The sequence below is a fragment of the Oncorhynchus masou genome, chromosome 1, assembly GCF_036934945.1.
Source record: "Oncorhynchus masou masou isolate Uvic2021 chromosome 1, UVic_Omas_1.1, whole genome shotgun sequence".
NCBI classification, from domain to species: domain Eukaryota; kingdom Metazoa; phylum Chordata; class Actinopteri; order Salmoniformes; family Salmonidae; genus Oncorhynchus; species Oncorhynchus masou.
Window position 1 is genome coordinate 60,077,503 of NC_088212.1, and position 17,945 is coordinate 60,095,447.

A 17,945-nucleotide genomic window follows, 5' to 3' on the forward strand; every position below is an offset into this window, starting at 1 on the left:
AGCTTAGATATGAATTACATCGAATTAAGCATAGTGATTGTCTCTCGATTGCAGGAACAATTTGTTTCAGGTGTTCGAAGAATGTACAATTGTTTTATGTTTGTGGGAAAGAAACAGGTGTGTGGGATTGAGCTTTGTAACTGTGAACAGGGGCTGGCTATAGTTTTCACACAGGACTCAATTAGGTCAAGTAAGAGCAATGAGGGTCATGCAGAATGACTCATCAAACGTGAGCACGCACACACGCAAACTTTTCACACGCTCAGGTGACCTACCAGTTCTGACCTCCCGTGACCTCTAAATGTATTCCATAGGACATGGCACAGGAAACCCCTCTGGACACTACTATTCAGGTCCAGTGTCTGGGCCAGGGCTTTGTGTCGGTCAATATGAACGCTGGTCTGTGATGCAGATGTATGACCACATCCTCATTCTGTACCAAATAGCATATGTCAAACTGGGTGGATCATACCTTGCTAAAGGGGACACTTCTGGAACCTGGGGTAAAAGATAAAGGCAGTCCTAACGTAAAACTACCTTGAGCTATAAGGATTTGTCATACTCCAATGGGGCTCCTATAGAGGTAGAAACATCTTAGACCATGAGCCACATCTCATTCACATTGTTGAGTCCCTGGATCCGGTGGGATTTCTTAGCCCAGGGACCATCACCCAGTGATGGGGAATGTGGGAGAGAGAGACTGACTGACGACGGGCCCAAACCCCTCTCTTCACACTAATGGAGCTATCAGCCAGATTACAGAATCTAGCCGACAGTCATCGACCCGGACGAATGCTACATCGTGGATCCTTAGCTCAGCCCCCTGTTAAGAGGAGAGGAAGCCTGGACACACACACAACACTCACTCAAAATTAGATCACCATCACCACCATTCACAGCGGCGGAGATTCCATTTGCACAGCCACTCACCCTTTTGACGGTCTTATCTGGAGTGTGAAGCTTGGCTTGGCGGGATGGAGGGGATGAACACAGGGTTTTCCACTGGGGGATGAGGACCGGCCTGTTCTCTTCTCACACTGGAACAATTACTGTAGCTAGTAGACTGACGTTAAGCACATTGCACATTACCAACATACAGTGTACAGTTCTACAGCATGACACCCTCAATACACTTATACCAATATGACAGGAACAATGGAAAATGAAAGGAAAGCACACAGTACGGATGTAAGTGTGACTGCTTGTGCATGTGTGTTTACTGTATGTGAATTGTTGTATGTTGAATGCTGTGAGTGGGCGTATGTGCGGTCCTAGGCTCGGTGGCTGTTTCACAATGCTCAGCCCTGGGATGGAATAGAGATATTGTCAATTATTCAAATTTCCAACAATATAAAAAAAAAAAAAAAAAAAAAACATGCTTATTTTCATCATCTCTGTGCGCCAGCCAGCAATGCACATTCATCACTGTTTATAAAAATGAACCTGGATCACTCTAAGCACCTTATTCGTCCCTGTTCTCGTAATTACCCATAAATTAATAAAATCTGACTGTGAGGGTTTATTGCTTGCGATACAGACCTCCTAACTTTGTTAAAGAAAAAAAAAAGATGAAGGGTTATACAGCGAACAATCTCCTGATAATTAACAGGAAGATAAACAAAACATAAATTTGGATATTGCGTTTATTTGGACTACCACTCAAATATGCGTGAACCACGCTATTTTAATTAAAAGATAAATCTATGTGACACTCTGCTTCCAAGTTAATTATTCGGCGCTGTATAATAAAAACGAAACCTATTAAACATGCCACGCACTGTATTTCTCCATTAACAGTAAAAAGGAAGTGCTCGCGCTGGGGACAACATTTCAAATTCACTGGGTTTTCTACCCCTCGCGTATCTCTCCAGTTTCTCCTCGTTTTCTCAGTCTCTCTCTGCAGACTGACACTCAAAATACGAAGTATCAGTCCTACATTTTCTTTATAGGCATAATAGTGACGGCTTTGCTGGTGAGACGTAACAGGTGGTGCTCATTACGGTTTATGAAAGCCATTCTATCTCATTCAGTCTCATTTGGCGCCACACATCACCAGCTTCTTTTCAATTTGACTGTCTTAAAATATTAGGGCACCTTGGATGAGCTCTATCAGCGTGTTCTGTGGCTGCGTATGTGGGTTTCCCTGGGATATGCAAGTGTCTATAGGCTGACGGTAACAAATCCTTGCGTGTGTGGTAATAACAGTAATCATCGGTATAGTACTCACACCTACAGGTAGGCGAGTAGGCACAACTAGATTACCTCAGGTGTTATTGGCAGGGAAGGAGTTGCCTGCTCAATTGTGAACTGTTAAGATTAGGATTACCAAGGGAAGGCCTAACACAAGAGTAACATTATGTTGCATGTTGGACCAGACAAAGGCAGCATTTCCAGAGGTAGAGGTTTTTATTGCGTAAAACACTGGATAAAACGAACTGCCTCAGAGACTTCACAACTTCCCGACAGCAGAAAGAGTCTATGAAAAAAAACACAAAAAAACGTAGATTTACCGTTATCAGAATTATTTTCCTCTTCTGTAAAACTGATGTAGAATAATAAATAATGCCCAATAGTTATATTTAAATACAAAGTTGTCTACTGGTTGTAAGTATATAGTAGTAGCAACAAAATCCTGTACTTACTTTACCTCCAATATAGACATTTACTTCATCAAGGAATGTGGACAGTATCAGGGCCATGAACACAGAGTACACAGAGAAGTACATAGAAATGATTTATCTTCTTTGTTAGCGCAGGGATGATCAAGTTGTAATTGTACATTTGCGTCTGTTTCTTAATTGAATCATGACAAACGGAATATTTTCAGGGAAAACGTGGGTTATTTTGGAATGCAGGCAGGGAAACAGTAGCACAGTAAGGGATGGACGAACACATCACAGAGAATTGGCAAACAATGATGTTTCCAGTCTCATGAAAAGCATCATTGCCATATCGCATAGTTTGAAACATACAGATATACTGGAAAACCTGAAAAGTGCTAGAAATGGAATGTGAATTATTTTTCTTCAGTTTATTTTTTATTTTATTTTTGTAGTTATTCTTTTCTCTTATATAGTTAAGTAGGCACACCCACACACACGTACATACACACATGAAAAAGCAAGCGACTGGCACAGACACCAAGAACGCAGTAGTGCATTTAAACCTAAAGCTTACCACAGTCGTTTCAGTTGTATCTCAATGTTGTGGCTTCATGGGAGATATCATACAAACAGTTGTATTAAATTGATCGACTCGATCTGAAGTAAGGCACTAGGTAGGCTAGTGCTAGGCTAGGTAAGCAAATGAACAACAGAACACTGTAAGTAGATCGCTGAATGGCAGAAAAGTCCTAATTCAAATGACCCCATTTAAACCACAACTGCATTCTGTACATATCCATAATCTCTTTCTTTCTTTCTTTCTCTCAACTGATAGGAGCAGTGTATTTGAGCGGACTGTAAACTCCTTTAGGCATAGCTGTGGTGTTAAGGCCCTGGGGTTTAAGTGTTCAGCTCTCCTTGGCTGTGAGGGAAGATATTGACTTTCTTAAAGTCCGGATCATTTCTCTTTATCAGAAACATTATTTTTAAATCCCCCCCCATGCCTCCATACCAACACAATAAAAAGCATCATCTTCTGTTTTACCCCCCACTACTCACAAAATGCTTCGTCCGAAACCTAGAAATAAAATGGAAAAGACATTTGTAGAAAATGTCCCTTTGTCTATTTTGTAACTAATACGTTTAAATTAGAGACATGGAGCAGGGTGATTATCTCTATGTATTATTGCTCATTCTGAAGCTGCTTTAGAGGAGCCTATAGGAAGATAGTCCTGCGTCATGTCTGAGGAAACAAGTCCACAACCTCTGACTAACGTTACAGTACATCAAGTTGTAAAGGTCCCAATTCCACTATGTACATCTTCACTAGCTACACTTTCAATTCCAAAGAACAACCATCCACCTCCTAACATAAAAGTTAAATGAAATAAAACACATTCAATTAACTCCACCTCTCAGTGTCTGGTAAGGTGATATCCAAATAAATGACAATATTGCACAGAACACATCTCTGTGCCTCTAATGGCTCCTTTAAATACATCATTGATTTTTTCTTCTTCTTCCAGAGGCCATGTTGGATTTGAGTCGTTTTAAAGAGGCAGAGAAAGGGGAGGGGGAGGAGGGTGACTCTGGCCAGCTGATGGAACTGAGTTTGACCCCTCACATGTCGGCCAGGGTTAGGTTACTCATGTAGTGCAGTAGGGGCAGAGGGCTGGGAGTGGATGGGGCTGGACTGCTGGGTCGAGAAAGATGAAAAAAGGGGAGAGGGGGGATTGAATTGATTTCCTCTGCGATGACAGCTCCAGTCAGGCTGGCACCAAGGCCCCCCCACCACTGCCGCTGCCTGTCCCAGCCTCCACTGGCTGCTCATCATTCGCCCTCTGCAAAAGGCAGCCGCCGGTGTCATGTTCAGAGGGGTGTGTTCAACAATCCTATTCCATCTTCCCCAATTGTCGCTAAATCGTTTATGGGATCATTTTTTCTGATAAAAGCATAATTTTTGGGGGATAAAAGTCATTTGAAAGATTTTCTATATTTCCTTTATTATTTCTTTTTCTATATAGGTGTCTCCACTATTTGTCACATAACTAAATTTAACATATCAATACCTAGTTTTATATGAATGAATAGATGCATTTCTTCAGGACCCATCTTTAAAGAATACTCAACCCATGGTATGTGTTATTTATATGCGTGTTATGTTATTGTTACTGACCTAGTACACACTGAGGATGTCCTGTGAGCTCTGGGTAAAACAGTACAGTCACTGATGGCCCCCTTTATCTGGCTGTGCTCTGGGAGTAGGCAAAGTAAGTAGTCCCTGTTATGTGGCTCTAGTGAGTACAGCAGTTGTAGAGTTGAAGGCTGGCACCTCCATGCCAGGTGACATCGGTCATGGATGCAGGGGGTCTCCAGAGAGAGGGGGGTCGGCCGTACCCCCATGAATTCCCGTGGGATAGCTGGTGGTCCCATCCTCAGAGTTCCCTGAGGCGTCCGAGTCGATGCGGGAGCGTTTGAAGCGGCGGTCAGGGTACTGGCTGTTGTCAAAGGGCATGCGGTGGACACACAGGACATGGGTCTTCAGGTTGCCCTTCTGAGAGGCACTGTAGGAGCAGTACATGCACTGGAACGGCTTCTGACCCCCCTGACCTCCGTGACCTGTGGGAGGACAACAAGAGAGAGACAACGGTCAGTCACCTCATCATTACACGGTATTACTTTACCAGAATGTAAAACGAGCTCTGTCACCGAGGCAGTGAATATGACTGTACCGTCTGCCCACAACACAGTGCTTTAGCTGTAGTGCTCTCCTGAGACGCCGTCTTTAAAACTCTTTCAGTGCTCTCTCTTTTCGATAGGCCTCTTTTCAGAGGAGCAGCAGTGGCTCCCTCTGAACGCTGCGGCGTTTTAGCGGTGTGTACCGCACCAGCTGTATCCTTCACCACTCCCAACAGTTGCACGCGCTCTCTCGAATTGGATCCGATCCTCACTGCAGCAAACACAATGGCCCCTTAATAGCCTGCGCCGCGTGTTTGAGCGACGTCGAAAAAACGTGCCCATCATAACCGACTTCACTTATCTCGCTCATCCACCCGAGAGCAGCGCAAACCCAGACACTTTTCTGTTGTACACAGCTTTCGGGTTATTATTAATAACGGTACATTTTCTGTCATTCTTTTTTTTTCTTCTCCAATTCAATTTAAGATGGGGTAAATCAAATTAACAGGGTTTATTAGACGCTGCGTAGGTTTCGGGGAATGTAGAGACGTGAAAGAAGGATAGTAGTGAAAGGTACACAAAACGCACACACACACTCACTGACACATTGTGTTGTCGCGAAGAGGCAGGATTTAGAGGCACGTTGTGTTTGCCATTCTTACGCTGGCTTTGGAGTCTCAGCGGCTTTCAAATATCACAATGTCGGCTCAGGACCTCACACAAAGGAGATTGCTACAAGTTTTTGGAGCTTTAGATGTTCCAGCTGTCGGAATGTTTCGATAAGCGAGCCGGCGACACACAATGAAGGACACTTTTTATTCCTGCGCAGTTTAATTTCACACTCTCTTACATTACGTTAAATCCGAGAGGCAGAATATCTCATCCCATTTTACACTTAGGGGGACCGAGTGTTGCCCCAAACAAGTCAACTCTATTCTTCTTCCCTTTTCTATTTCTCATTTTTTTTTTTGCACTTTTAAAATAAACACAGATCAGTTCTAACTTTGCAGCTAGGTCTATCCAAGGTTTAAAAAAAAAGTACAATCTAGAATTTGAACAAACATATTGACACTGACTGTCCTATATGAAGACAAAGGCAAGCTGGGTCTGAGATTACCAGAGCGATTCCACTCATGCATAACACTGTAGGAATATGGTGCTTATCCTGGGTTGAATTGTAAACTAAATAGTTTCTTCCTTTCAAAAGAAGAAAACACACACATATAGCCCCCCCCTCCCTGCAGCATCTCTGCATGGTGTTGTTGAAATGAAGTGCGTCAGTCTGGCCTGTGCATTCTGGGATTTATAGGGTGTGCGGTGTTGGACTGAGGAATGACAGATGCCTGGACCCAGCTGCATGGAGACAGCCATGCTTCTTAAGTTTCCATCTAATCCACCGACTCCGGCACACACTGCGACAACCCAAACAAATGGCCAGCGCACAAAGACACACCAGCACCGCCCGCATGGATTATGCCCAAGATGGTGCCCCCCCGATTCACCCACCACCTCCCTCAGATACCAACACTTCTTCTGATTCTCTGGAGGGCAGGAACCACACCTACTCACATCACTCACTTTAATCCCCCTACAGATCATACATCTGCACACAAACATGTTGGAATCTTCAAACCGGAATTGAGCTGTGTGTGTGTGTGTGTGTGTGTGTGTGTGTGTGTGTGTGTGTGTGTGTGTGTGTGTGTGTGTGTGTGCTGCGTGTGTGTGTGTACACGTACGCATGTGTGTGTGTAGTCGCCCACACAATAGGTCAGCAGGTACAGGAGAGATTTTCCTTTTCCCCTTCATGACACACTCCGCTGGGCCATTGTGTGTGGAGGTGCCGAGTGACAAGAAACAGGAAAAATAGTTTTACCTCAGAAACCTCTCCCCCTCATTCCTTCTCTCTCTCTCCTTTTCTTTCTCGCATTTCACTCCCTCTGTCTTTCCATCTTTCCATCTCTTTCTCTCTCTCTCTCTCTCTCTCTCTCTCTCTCTCTCTCTCTCTCTCTCTCTCTCTCTCTCTCTCGTATGTGTCCAGAGACTGTTCAAAACCCAACCCAAAGCTTTATCAGAAAAGAGAGAAAAAACTGGTCTTGTTTTCATTAGTGTGGCATTATCTAGGTCTCCTAATTAACACCCAAAGGCCTTGAGCGTAGAGATCAGAGGGAACAGAGGGGGAGGGAGGGCTGGGGTACTACCACATGACTTCCTCAAACAGCCCACTGTATCTACTCACTCTGCCCGCTCCCCCTACTTACCCCTCAGACCTCCCTCCTCCACGCCTCGGAGAAGAGAAAGGCAGGAGGAGACCGCCCTCATTCTCCTTCACTCTCACCTCCTCCTCCTTTACTTCCACCTCCTCACCCCTCCCTTTCCAGCCTCTCTACTGCTGGGTGGCAGCAGATGGGTACTGTAGCTCGTTCCTTTTGACCCCTCCCTAGCTAACAGAGATGTGTTGGATGCTGTCTGTGATCCTATCTCTCTCCTCTATTGCCGTTGCCCCGGTTTCCCCCTCTCCACTCAAACATCTCCATCTCTCTCTCTAGTGAACGTCGAAGTGTAACAGCCCTACGACTGCCTCCCTCTGGTGGCTCCCACTATGATCCACACGGGAGCAACGCATAGACAAACATGTACACGCACATTGACCAAAGCATTCTCACACACATACGTTCAAACACACAAATCTGTTTGCAAACACGCACATGACCGTACACTAAAACGTTCACATGTACACGAAGCCAACACACACACACATACAGTCTCCCACGACAGTGCCTTGGCACGTACTCAAAACTGCTCTTATATAAACTCCATCTGATGCCAGTGCTACCATCTGTGAGAGAGCACTCCTCACCTACGTCTGTAGGCAGGAAGCCCCTCTCCCCAAAGCCTGACGAACAGAGCAAGTGTGTGTGCGTGTGTGTGCGAGGGTGTGAGGGAGGGAAGAGAAGAGGGGAGGGGGAATTTTTCATTTGCAGACTGCTTGTGATTTGCTCATATATTGTTATAGCAGCTCATCAGCACATGACGAATCCCCAGGCCCTGCACAGCAGAAAGAAGCTGCTGGGCTTCAGCACTTTCAGCGTGTGTCTCTGTGTGCGTGTGTCTGTGAGGGTGTGTGTGTGTGTCTCCATGTAAGTATGAGGTGTGTGTGTGTGTGTGTGAACATTCCTGTGCGTGTGTTGGTGTGTGTGCGTGCGTGTGTGTATGTTGGCACCTGACAGACTGCAGAACCTCTAATGACTTTCAGATGCTCACAAACAGTCATTCTACCCTGAGAATGAAGGGAAAAGTCTAGGGGGGGGGGGGGGCTAGTCTGTCTCATTTCCGCCCAGTGTGTTATTAAGGGTTTAGAAGCATGATACACATTACAGGTACTCTAACATGCACTCTCTTACAGACTGCACTACACTCTGATTGACCAGTCATCTCATTGGTGTGATAGGGGAGAGAAGGGCACGTTGAGTTATTATGTACATTCGGCATCACCACGTCAAGGGAAACATGGTATTCTTTCTAACAAAGATATCTACATACACGTTAGGATGTTGTGTATCGGTGGAAATAATCACAACTGCTTTGAAAACGTAGCTTGTCCAAAAAAAGTGTTCTCTTGGCACAACTTACCCCAGGTATGGGATAAATTGAACATAGGGACAGGGTAAGCTTTGAGGTATGATGTATTTGAGGCTACTAAGACCATGAAACTGGCCCATAAGATGTCTGATATATTAAGCAAGCTCAGACTCCATGCTGTCAGACATTGGTGCCTCTGCTACTCTGTCATAGCTTCTCTATCGTGCAGGTGCACGTTTTGTTTTCCCAGCGTACCTCTTCAGTGTCATAAGTTTTTTTTTTCATCCCTTGCTGCTGCTCGAACGGACTTCTTCCCTTCTCTCACTTCCTTGGCTGGTCTCTCAAGAACCTTAAGGCAGGCTAGATCCCTGCGTGTTTTACATGTGTATACAGAGGGCAATTTTTAAATCTTTTTTTTTTACCTTTATTTAACTAGGCAAGTCAGTTAAGAACCGTTAGGAACAGTGGGTTAACTGCCTGTTCAGGGGCTCAACTTGCCCTTTGCCAAATGAAACAATTTACCCCAAAGCAACTATTTGACTGTATTAGCGCACACAGCTACAATGATACACATTCATGCCAGGTTTAGGACCTCATATTGTAGCTTACAGATACCCGAACTGATGTATCAAACACTCCTTAATCGATCTAATTTGATTTAGATACAAGCATCACGAAACCTAGAACACAATACATTAATTTGACTTTGTGAAAATCTTGCTTGCTTACCAATTTTCCCATGTGGTTTCTTCCTTCAGACTCCATGAAAGGATGACTTCTTCCTGATTATTTGGTCACATGAATCATTTTGTAAATGGTTTACTGGAAAAGAAGTGGTCTCAACAACCCCATTGCACAATACCCCCCCCCCCATCCTTCCCCTTAGCCCTCCCACTTCATTTTGCGCAATCCCGTGAGCCCCATTGAGTCATAGTGGTATCCCAATTAAACTTTGAGCGAGGCGTAGTACCTTTTCAGCCCTGTAGTAGGCTCTCCAAACAAAGCGAATAGGAAATGTGGACTTTCTATCAAATGTTTCTCAAAATTCCCATGAACCTCTGGTACCCAACCCTGGAGAGTTGCTTTAAGAATATTGTCTGACAAAAATACTAGAATTGAAGCAAATATATGTCATTTTAACATCATAACGAAAAACAATTACAGTTAAGAGGAATATGTTAGTTAATGTAGAGACAAGTGATTATGCATATTTCTTTGTCACAACATTAACTCACAAAAATTGCTATTTAACAAGCTATCTGACTAGCTAACATTAGCCAACTAGCTATACATTTAGATTGCTATATGAGCATTTGACATTTGTATGAAGAGGTCATTTGTGTTGTTTAAAGGGATAGTTCACCCAAATTACTAAATTGCATATTGGTTTCCTTACCCTCTAAGCACTATGGTCAAGGCATGACAGCAATCCATGCTTTGGTTTAGTTTCCCTGTCACTGTTTCCACATGCTTACGTTTAGCATTTGTGGCACAAATCCCATCCAATTCCTGGTACCGATATTAGCATTTTCCACGCATCATGTCCAAATCCTCCAAAAGTATCTCCAACTGATTGTGAAGCTCAGCAAAGTCCCTTATAGTTGATTTGAACATGACACAGGAAAAATGCTAATATCAGTACCATGACTTGAATGGGACTTGTGCCACAAATGCCAAAACGTTTTAGCATGTGTGCTAAAAATGCCCCAGGGAAACAAAACGAATGCACAGATTGCTGTCATACCTTGTCCATAGACTGCTTACAGGGTAAGGAAACCAATGTGTCATTTTGTAAATGGGTGAACTATCCTTTTAATGTTCTAGGGACTCCTGAGCAAACCAGGCTTTCTTCTTGTGAAACCCAGTGGCTGTAAGTGGATGCATTTACTGCAAATTGAATGAGCAATTTTGTAAGCTTGCCTTGCTGTTCATAAAAAAAGAAAATCAAAGTCAATCACTTGTCAGTGTTCTTTATTGTTGCTAGTAAAGTCAACGTTAGAGATTGAAGATATTTGTCATTCAATGCAGTCGAAGTAACGTACTAACTATTTTCTTACTTATTGTGCAGTGGAGGATACAAATATCTGTATGCCTATGGATGTGTAGCTATGTAGCCAATCTGTGTATGGACCCTTACACTTTTGGTATAAATATTAGTGCAGAACAGTGGTTTTAATTGCTTCCACTGGTTAATCATGACTGAGTGAAGGAAATGCGACTGTTACATGTCAAATTGTTATTATGTAATGAATGTTTCTGCTTCAATACTACTCCACGTTGATCCACAGCCACAGCAGCCAGAATATGGCTACATTATGACACATTGTTGTTTTGCAGTTTTCATTTGTTGCTCATATGGTAAGTACAGATTATTTGAATGAGACATATAAGGAAAGCTATTCCTGCCGTCATTACAGGCATTGTGGAAAAACACGAGGCTCGTAGTCAATGAATTGCATGGCAGGCTAACCTTTGGCAGCTTTTGCTGTGTGCGAGTGACGTCCCATTCCTTAAAGTTATTTACTAGCTCTCCCGACCATCAGTTGCTTTGTTTTTGAGGGACACTTGAAAACGAGGGGGAGGGCTAAGGGGAGGTATTGGGATTGAGCCTAAATTTAGAAATAAAGAATGGCACAAGTACAGTTTACCAAACCAAATATTTTTCACTTATATTAGAGAAACATGGTCGCCAATTTTAAACTAGCCTTTTACATTGCTGTATAAAAGGCCACATGGGTTCTTCCTTCACAAACTCCAGGAAATGACAACCTCTTCCTAAATATTTGGTCACATGATCAAATTGTGTGTGGCTCAACTGATCATTTTGGCACGACTTACGCCACTCTCCCCCTAAGTGTAGGAATAAGGAATGGCACAAGTAAAGATGACCAAGCTAACCATTTTTACTTGTATTGGGGAAACCTTGTGGCCAACTTTACAATAGCCTTTTGTATTGCAGTGTTTGAATTTCTATATATAAAGATGACCACAATATGTTCAGAATAAATGACAATTTACACCATTATTAAAGGGAAACTTCGGGATTTTTGTAGTGTTCATACAAGTTCATACTTCCCCAGAGTCAGATGAACTTGTGGATACCATTTTTATGTCTCTGTGTCCAGTATGAAGGAATTTAGAGCTAGTGAGCCATATACCCATAGACTTCCAGTCATAGAGCTAACTCTAGTTAGAAATTGCGCTAGCGCTAGTTAGCAACTTCCTTCAAAACCGCATAAACATAAAAAATGGTATCCACGAGTTCATCTGACTCTGGGAAAGTAGAAAAAGGGCCTCGTTGCCAAAATCCCAAAATATCACTTTAAGGAGGAAAGCGACACATTTCTTTGGGATGTAAAGAAAAAAGACCTGAACTGTTAACGTACAGTGTAAGGAAACATACAGTATCCCTATATGTAAAGATGTGTGATGACAGAATGATGTGTATGTTTGTGTGCTGCCGTGGATATGTACAGAATGTGAGTGACAAACAGAGATAAAATGACGGTGGTCGAGTCCCCATAAGAGACACATACCGAGAGAGGTGAGCGTGTGTGTGTGTGTTTGTGTTGGAGAGAGAGTGTTGTGTATTAAAGAGTAGCGCTATGCTCCATTCCTCTGAAGAGGGGGTGGGGGGGGTGAGGGGGGGGGGGTGGAGTTGCGTCTGGGGAGAGAGAGAGCCACAGAAGGTGTGAGCAGTAAAATGTGATGCACCATCTGTCGGCCAATAATAACCTGCGTGTTGTAAAGGCTCAGAGTTTAGTCAGCAAACAGCACTCCCAAACATCCGAGTACCAACCTATACACCTATACCCCCTTATCCTGACCTTTAACCCTGGCTGGGGCATCCTACGCATCATTTCTCAGCGTTACAGTACACTTAGAAAAAAGGTTTCCAAAAGGGTTCTTTGACTGTCCCCACAGGATAACTGTTTTTGGTTCCAGGTAGGACCCTTTTTGGTTCCAAAGAGAAACCTCTCTGGAAAGGGTTCTACATGGAACCCCAAAAGGTTCCACCTAGAACCAGAAAGGGTTATCCAAAGGGTTCTCCTATGGGGACAGCCGAAGAACCCTTTTAGGTTCTAGGTAGAACAAAAGGTACTAAGTGTACTTTCGAGCTGGGCGATATGGACAAACATACTTATTGCAATAAATTGCTTGAATTGATGCGATAACAGTAAATATAACGAAAAGTTTATAACAAGAAAATAAGAAAAGTAGGAGGACAGTACGTTGCATTAAACTTTCAAGATTATTACAACTTTATTACAACTTTCATGTTTATTGCAACGTACTGGCCGCTTACTTGTCTTCTTGAATTACCTGCCATTTAGGGGCCTACTTTCCCACTGCCCTCATCTAATATTAATGTTCGCCACAGTTGCCCCATTAACAATCACCCATATTCAGTGGTGCAAAGTACTTAAGTAAAAATACTTAAGTAGTTAAGTCATTTTTTGGGGTATCTGTACTTTACTATTCATATTTTTCACAACTTCTACTTTTACTTCACTACAATCCTAAAGAAAATAATGTACTTTTTACTCATTTTCCTTGACACCCAAAAGTACTCGTTACATTTTGAATGCTTAGCAGGACAGGAAAATGGTCCAATTCATGCACTTATCAAGAGAACATCCCTACTGCCTTTGTTCTGGAGGACTCACGATACACAAATGCTTAGTTTGTAAATGATGTCTGAGTGTTGGAGTGTGACCCTGGCTGTCCAAAATAATAATAATAAGGAAAGTTTGTCATTTGGTTTGCTTAACATAAGGAATTTGAGGTACAGCATTTACTTTTGCTCAAGTATGACAATTGAGTACATTTCCAACATTGTACTTAAGTACATTTTTTTTTTTTTATTTAACCTTTGTTTAACTAGGCAAGTCAGTTAAGAACAAATTCTCTTTACAATAAAGGCCTACCCCAGCAAAACTCGAACGACACTGGGCCAATTGTACACCGCCCTATGGGACTCCCAAACACGGCCGGATGTGATACAGCCTGGATTCAAACCAGGGAGTGTAGTGACACACTGATATACAGTGCCTTAGGCCGCTGCGCCACTCGGGAGTATTTTACTGGGTGACTTTCACTTCTACTTGAGTCAATTTCCATTAAGGTATCTGAAATATATTTAATTTCAAATGTCACATTTCTCTAGTATAGGCTACTTATTGTAATGAACTACAGGTATATCAGCAAAATGCCTGCGATAGGTGATCGGTACGGTCAAGGTCGATAATTTTTGGGTTATCATCCCAGCTCTACGTTACAGTAGCGTCCATTAATCGGTGGCATGGATCCGTAAACATCAGACAGGAAAATGTAATGGCTGGGAAAAAGCATTAGAATGTTTACTACCCCAGGGATCATCAACCAGATTTTGCCGTGGGCCGTTTTCTTCTTGAGTGGATCGTCATGGGGCTGGAACATCATTACAAATTATTTGTAGAGTGCAAATTGACCACACAAAGCCCAACCAGATATAATATTTGACTAAAACATAATTTCAAACCTTGCTTACATTTGTATACGATTATGTGTCTCTCTATTATGTGTGGGAATACTTGGGACCAGATTTCCAAAATGTAAATCACTTGGAGCTGATTTCCTGGTGCTTTTACAGTCTTTTATGTCCATCAATGCAAATGACCCAAAATGAATAATAACATTTTTTATTTTTGCGCAGAAAACATTGGGGGCCAAATAAAACCACCTGCGGGCCAAATTCGGCACACGTGCCAGCAGTTGGGGAACCCTGATCTACCCTATTCAAACAAGACCTATAATTTTTAATCTGATTCAAGGTACATGTCTATTGATTTACCAAAGATATTTGTATTTATATCCAAAGCCCTGGAGGGATTGACTTTTCCACAGTATTAAGAGGTTTCAGAAGTCTGTGTGTGTTGATGTAAAATTGTGCTGAAGTTCGGGGAATAGCGATCTGGTCTATTTCTCTGGTTAACTAGAAAAACCAACACACACATAACACTAAGGAATACACTGGAGAGGTAGAGGGGAGGGGGTGTTGATGCATCAAAGAAAGCTAAAAAGTAGTCACTGGGGATTCAGTCCCATGTTAAATACTGAACTAGATTATTAATTGCTGTACCAGAAGAAGCTGTTAATAAGTTCCTCAAAAGAGTGAGTCTTTCTATCTCTCTCTCACCCACTCTCTCCTTCTTTGTCTCTATTCCACTAAAACAGTTGTTTTCTTAGCGTCTGTAGATGCCATTCAGCTAGGACTATAAACCCCATACTGTAAGGTCAAACTTCTCCAGTGGTCAGAGCCTCTGTACCTGCACCTGCAGTGTCAGTGTCCTCTCTGTTGAGCAGACACAAACCGGGGCCTCTCCCACTTGTGATTGGCTGAGGACTGTTGGGGCTCAAGGGTACGGAGCAGTAAATTCATCATGTGATGATGGCCTGTATGTCAGCTTGTCTCAGCAGGACTAGGTCAGTGTGTGTGTGTGTGTGTGTGTGTGTGTGTCTGTGTGGTGTGTGTGTGTGTGTGTGCGTGTGCGTGTGTGTGCGTGTGTGTATGGGTGCATACATGTGTGTGCGTTGCACGTGTGTGCATGCGTGTATGTGTTTCTGCATGCATGTGTCCGGGAGCAGAGGAGCTGGCCTGGGGATGGACAGTTCAGGAGTGTTCGTCTCTACTCCAGCTCCAATCTATTGCTGACCTGTCACTGCAGACAGCTAATGGATGTCCAAGTCTGTAAGAGTGTAGGCTACAGTCTCTGTGTGCTTGTGTACGGGAAACGGAGAAGATAGAAACAATGAGAGGGAGTGAAAAAGAGAACTTCCTGTTGACCTTCTAGAAAGAAGGATTTAAAAAAAGGCAGATAAAAACGAACCCGTGTCAAAAAGTAGCGTTATGACTGAAGCAGTGGCTAACAGAGAACAGAGAGTGATGTATGTGTCAGGCTAACCGTGGGAGCTGAACAGCCAGAGGAGACGGTGTCCTAAACAGAGCAGATCATGTCGACTCGCCCCGATACATGCCAGGTGCTGCTCAAGGCCTCTGAGCCAATTAAGAAAAAAGAAAAAAAAAACAACAGAAGAGAGGACGAATAAAAACATCACACTTCCCATAGGCTCAGGAACAGAGGAGGGCCGGGATGGAAAAGTTGCCGTATGGAGTAGGTCTCCTACAAGGTGCTCATATCGCCGCAACATGATCTATCTCTCTCCTATGGCAGACATTACAAGGGCAACCCGGTCTCTGGCTGTCACAAACATGTTCCCAGCACGGCTAAGTGGTCTGCGGGTATCAATAACAGTCACTGTGTTTCCAAGGCAAGAGGACTGGGCTGAGGGTTATTGGAAAGCACCACATGATTAATACAGTTCGTTATGATGAATATATGCACCTTTCTCAGTGACGACCAGGTTTAGAACAAGATCAAGACTTGCCTCTGTGAGATCGGGTTGTATTTTCAGCGTGTGATCTGCAATGTGTTACACGGTATAAATCTGGCGAAGCTTTATTTCCTGCAAAGCTTAAATTTCTTGGCTTATTTTTTCTGGCATAACTTTTTAAACCTTATCGTCAGTGCTTTCCCCCATGCAAGCATTGCCTGTCCTTATCTCTCTCTGTCCTCCTCCTCCTCACCCTCCCTTCTCTTATTTTCCTTCCCTCCTTCTCTCTTCCCTTTGCTTGGCCTCTCTCTTCTCTCTTCCTCCCAGAGAGAGAGAGAGAGAGAGAGAGCCCTATTTGTCTGCTTTAAGTGAAATCACTCAATTCTCAAAAGTCAGTGGGGGACTTTGGAAAGGGGAGGGCCAGGAGAGGGCCACCTCCAAATAAGTTCCATTAATCACAAGGCAGAGTCTAATGTAACTAATATTTTACAATTAGAGGAGACAAGATGGAGCTAAAAGCCATCTATCTCCCTTACACCACATGATCATCGATTCATAAGGCAGAGCCTGAGACTAGCACAGAGACACATTTACCAGGAAACAGGAGGCCAGGGGATTGTGTGTTTCTGTGTGTGTCTCTCTGTTTGTTTGTGTGAGTGTGTGTGTGTGTGTGTGTGTGTGTGTGTGTGTGTGTGTGTGTGTGTGTGTGTGTGTGTGTGTGTTTAGAGAGCTATTACTCTACACTCTACAGTACATACAGTACAACATAAACATAATTTCAGTGTACTGTAAATATGCAGGGATTGTCTAAACTGATTGAGCAGAAGAGATGACATTATGTGGTGAGATGACCTGGATGTGGGTGTGTCTGGATGTGGGTGTAGATGGGTGTGTATGGGTGGGTGTGTGGGTGTGTGTTTATTATTGAACAGCGTTACAGTTTAGGCTTAGAATCCCAAAAGAGTACCGGTATTTCTCCGATTGAAATAACTCAACGTTACGATCTCCCTGTCTATGAGGATAATGCCAAGCACAGTCTGACAGGCCCAGATTGTCTTATGGTTACAGATTGGTAACATTCAAACGACAGATCATAAATAACTAGCAGTGTAGCCTAGTGGTCAGAGTGTTGGTCTAGTAACCGAAAGGTTGCGAGTTCAAATCCCCGGAGTTGACAAAGGTACAACTTTGTAGTTCTAGGCGTCATTGACAATAAGAATTTGTTCTTAACTGACTTCCCTGGTAAAACAAATAAATGTATTTTCAACATTAAATAGACTTGGTTATTCCTCACTGTGGTTATGGGGTTGCCGACGTTGGATCAAATTGCTCAGAACCAAAGGCTCCATTTATTTTATTGTTATTCTAAGATACCATTGTCGTGAGTCAGTCCTTTCAGTGCAATGTGAAAACAAGGGCAGAGAGTAGCTCGTTTCCTCCTGATGTGGTAAAAGCTGGTCTTTATTGCCCTCTAGTGGTCAAGGTGGAGCAGTGCATAATGCAGAGACGCCTGCAACATGGAGGCCTGTGAAATTAACCACAGCTGAACAAATGAGTGCAAGGACAGGTTCAACTGGAGGTCACCATCTGCCCAGTTACAACTGCTGGCACACTTGAACGGAGCCGCACAATCATCTTAAGCACATCAATCGCCGCTGCACACATTGCAGCACAATATGGCGTGAAAAGGAAAGAGGAAATGGATGCAGA

The 17,945-nt window shown here is 43.2% G+C and overlaps 1 protein-coding gene across 4 annotated transcripts in view; it reads right to left on the minus strand.

The window, feature by feature from the left end:
- Positions 1 to 2,396: 2,396 nt before the first annotated feature.
- Positions 2,397 to 17,945, minus strand: part of LOC135547374 (zinc finger protein 536-like) — a 185,919-nt gene continuing 170,370 nt past the window's right edge. For all 4 annotated transcript variants that reach the window (XM_064976364.1, XM_064976355.1, XM_064976373.1 and 1 more), the window contains one exon: positions 2,397 to 5,222. In XM_064976364.1, the coding sequence (XP_064832436.1) occupies positions 4,957 to 5,222 (266 nt within the window). In that variant the 3' untranslated portion in view covers positions 2,397 to 4,956. The remainder of the gene's footprint in view (positions 5,223 to 17,945) is intronic.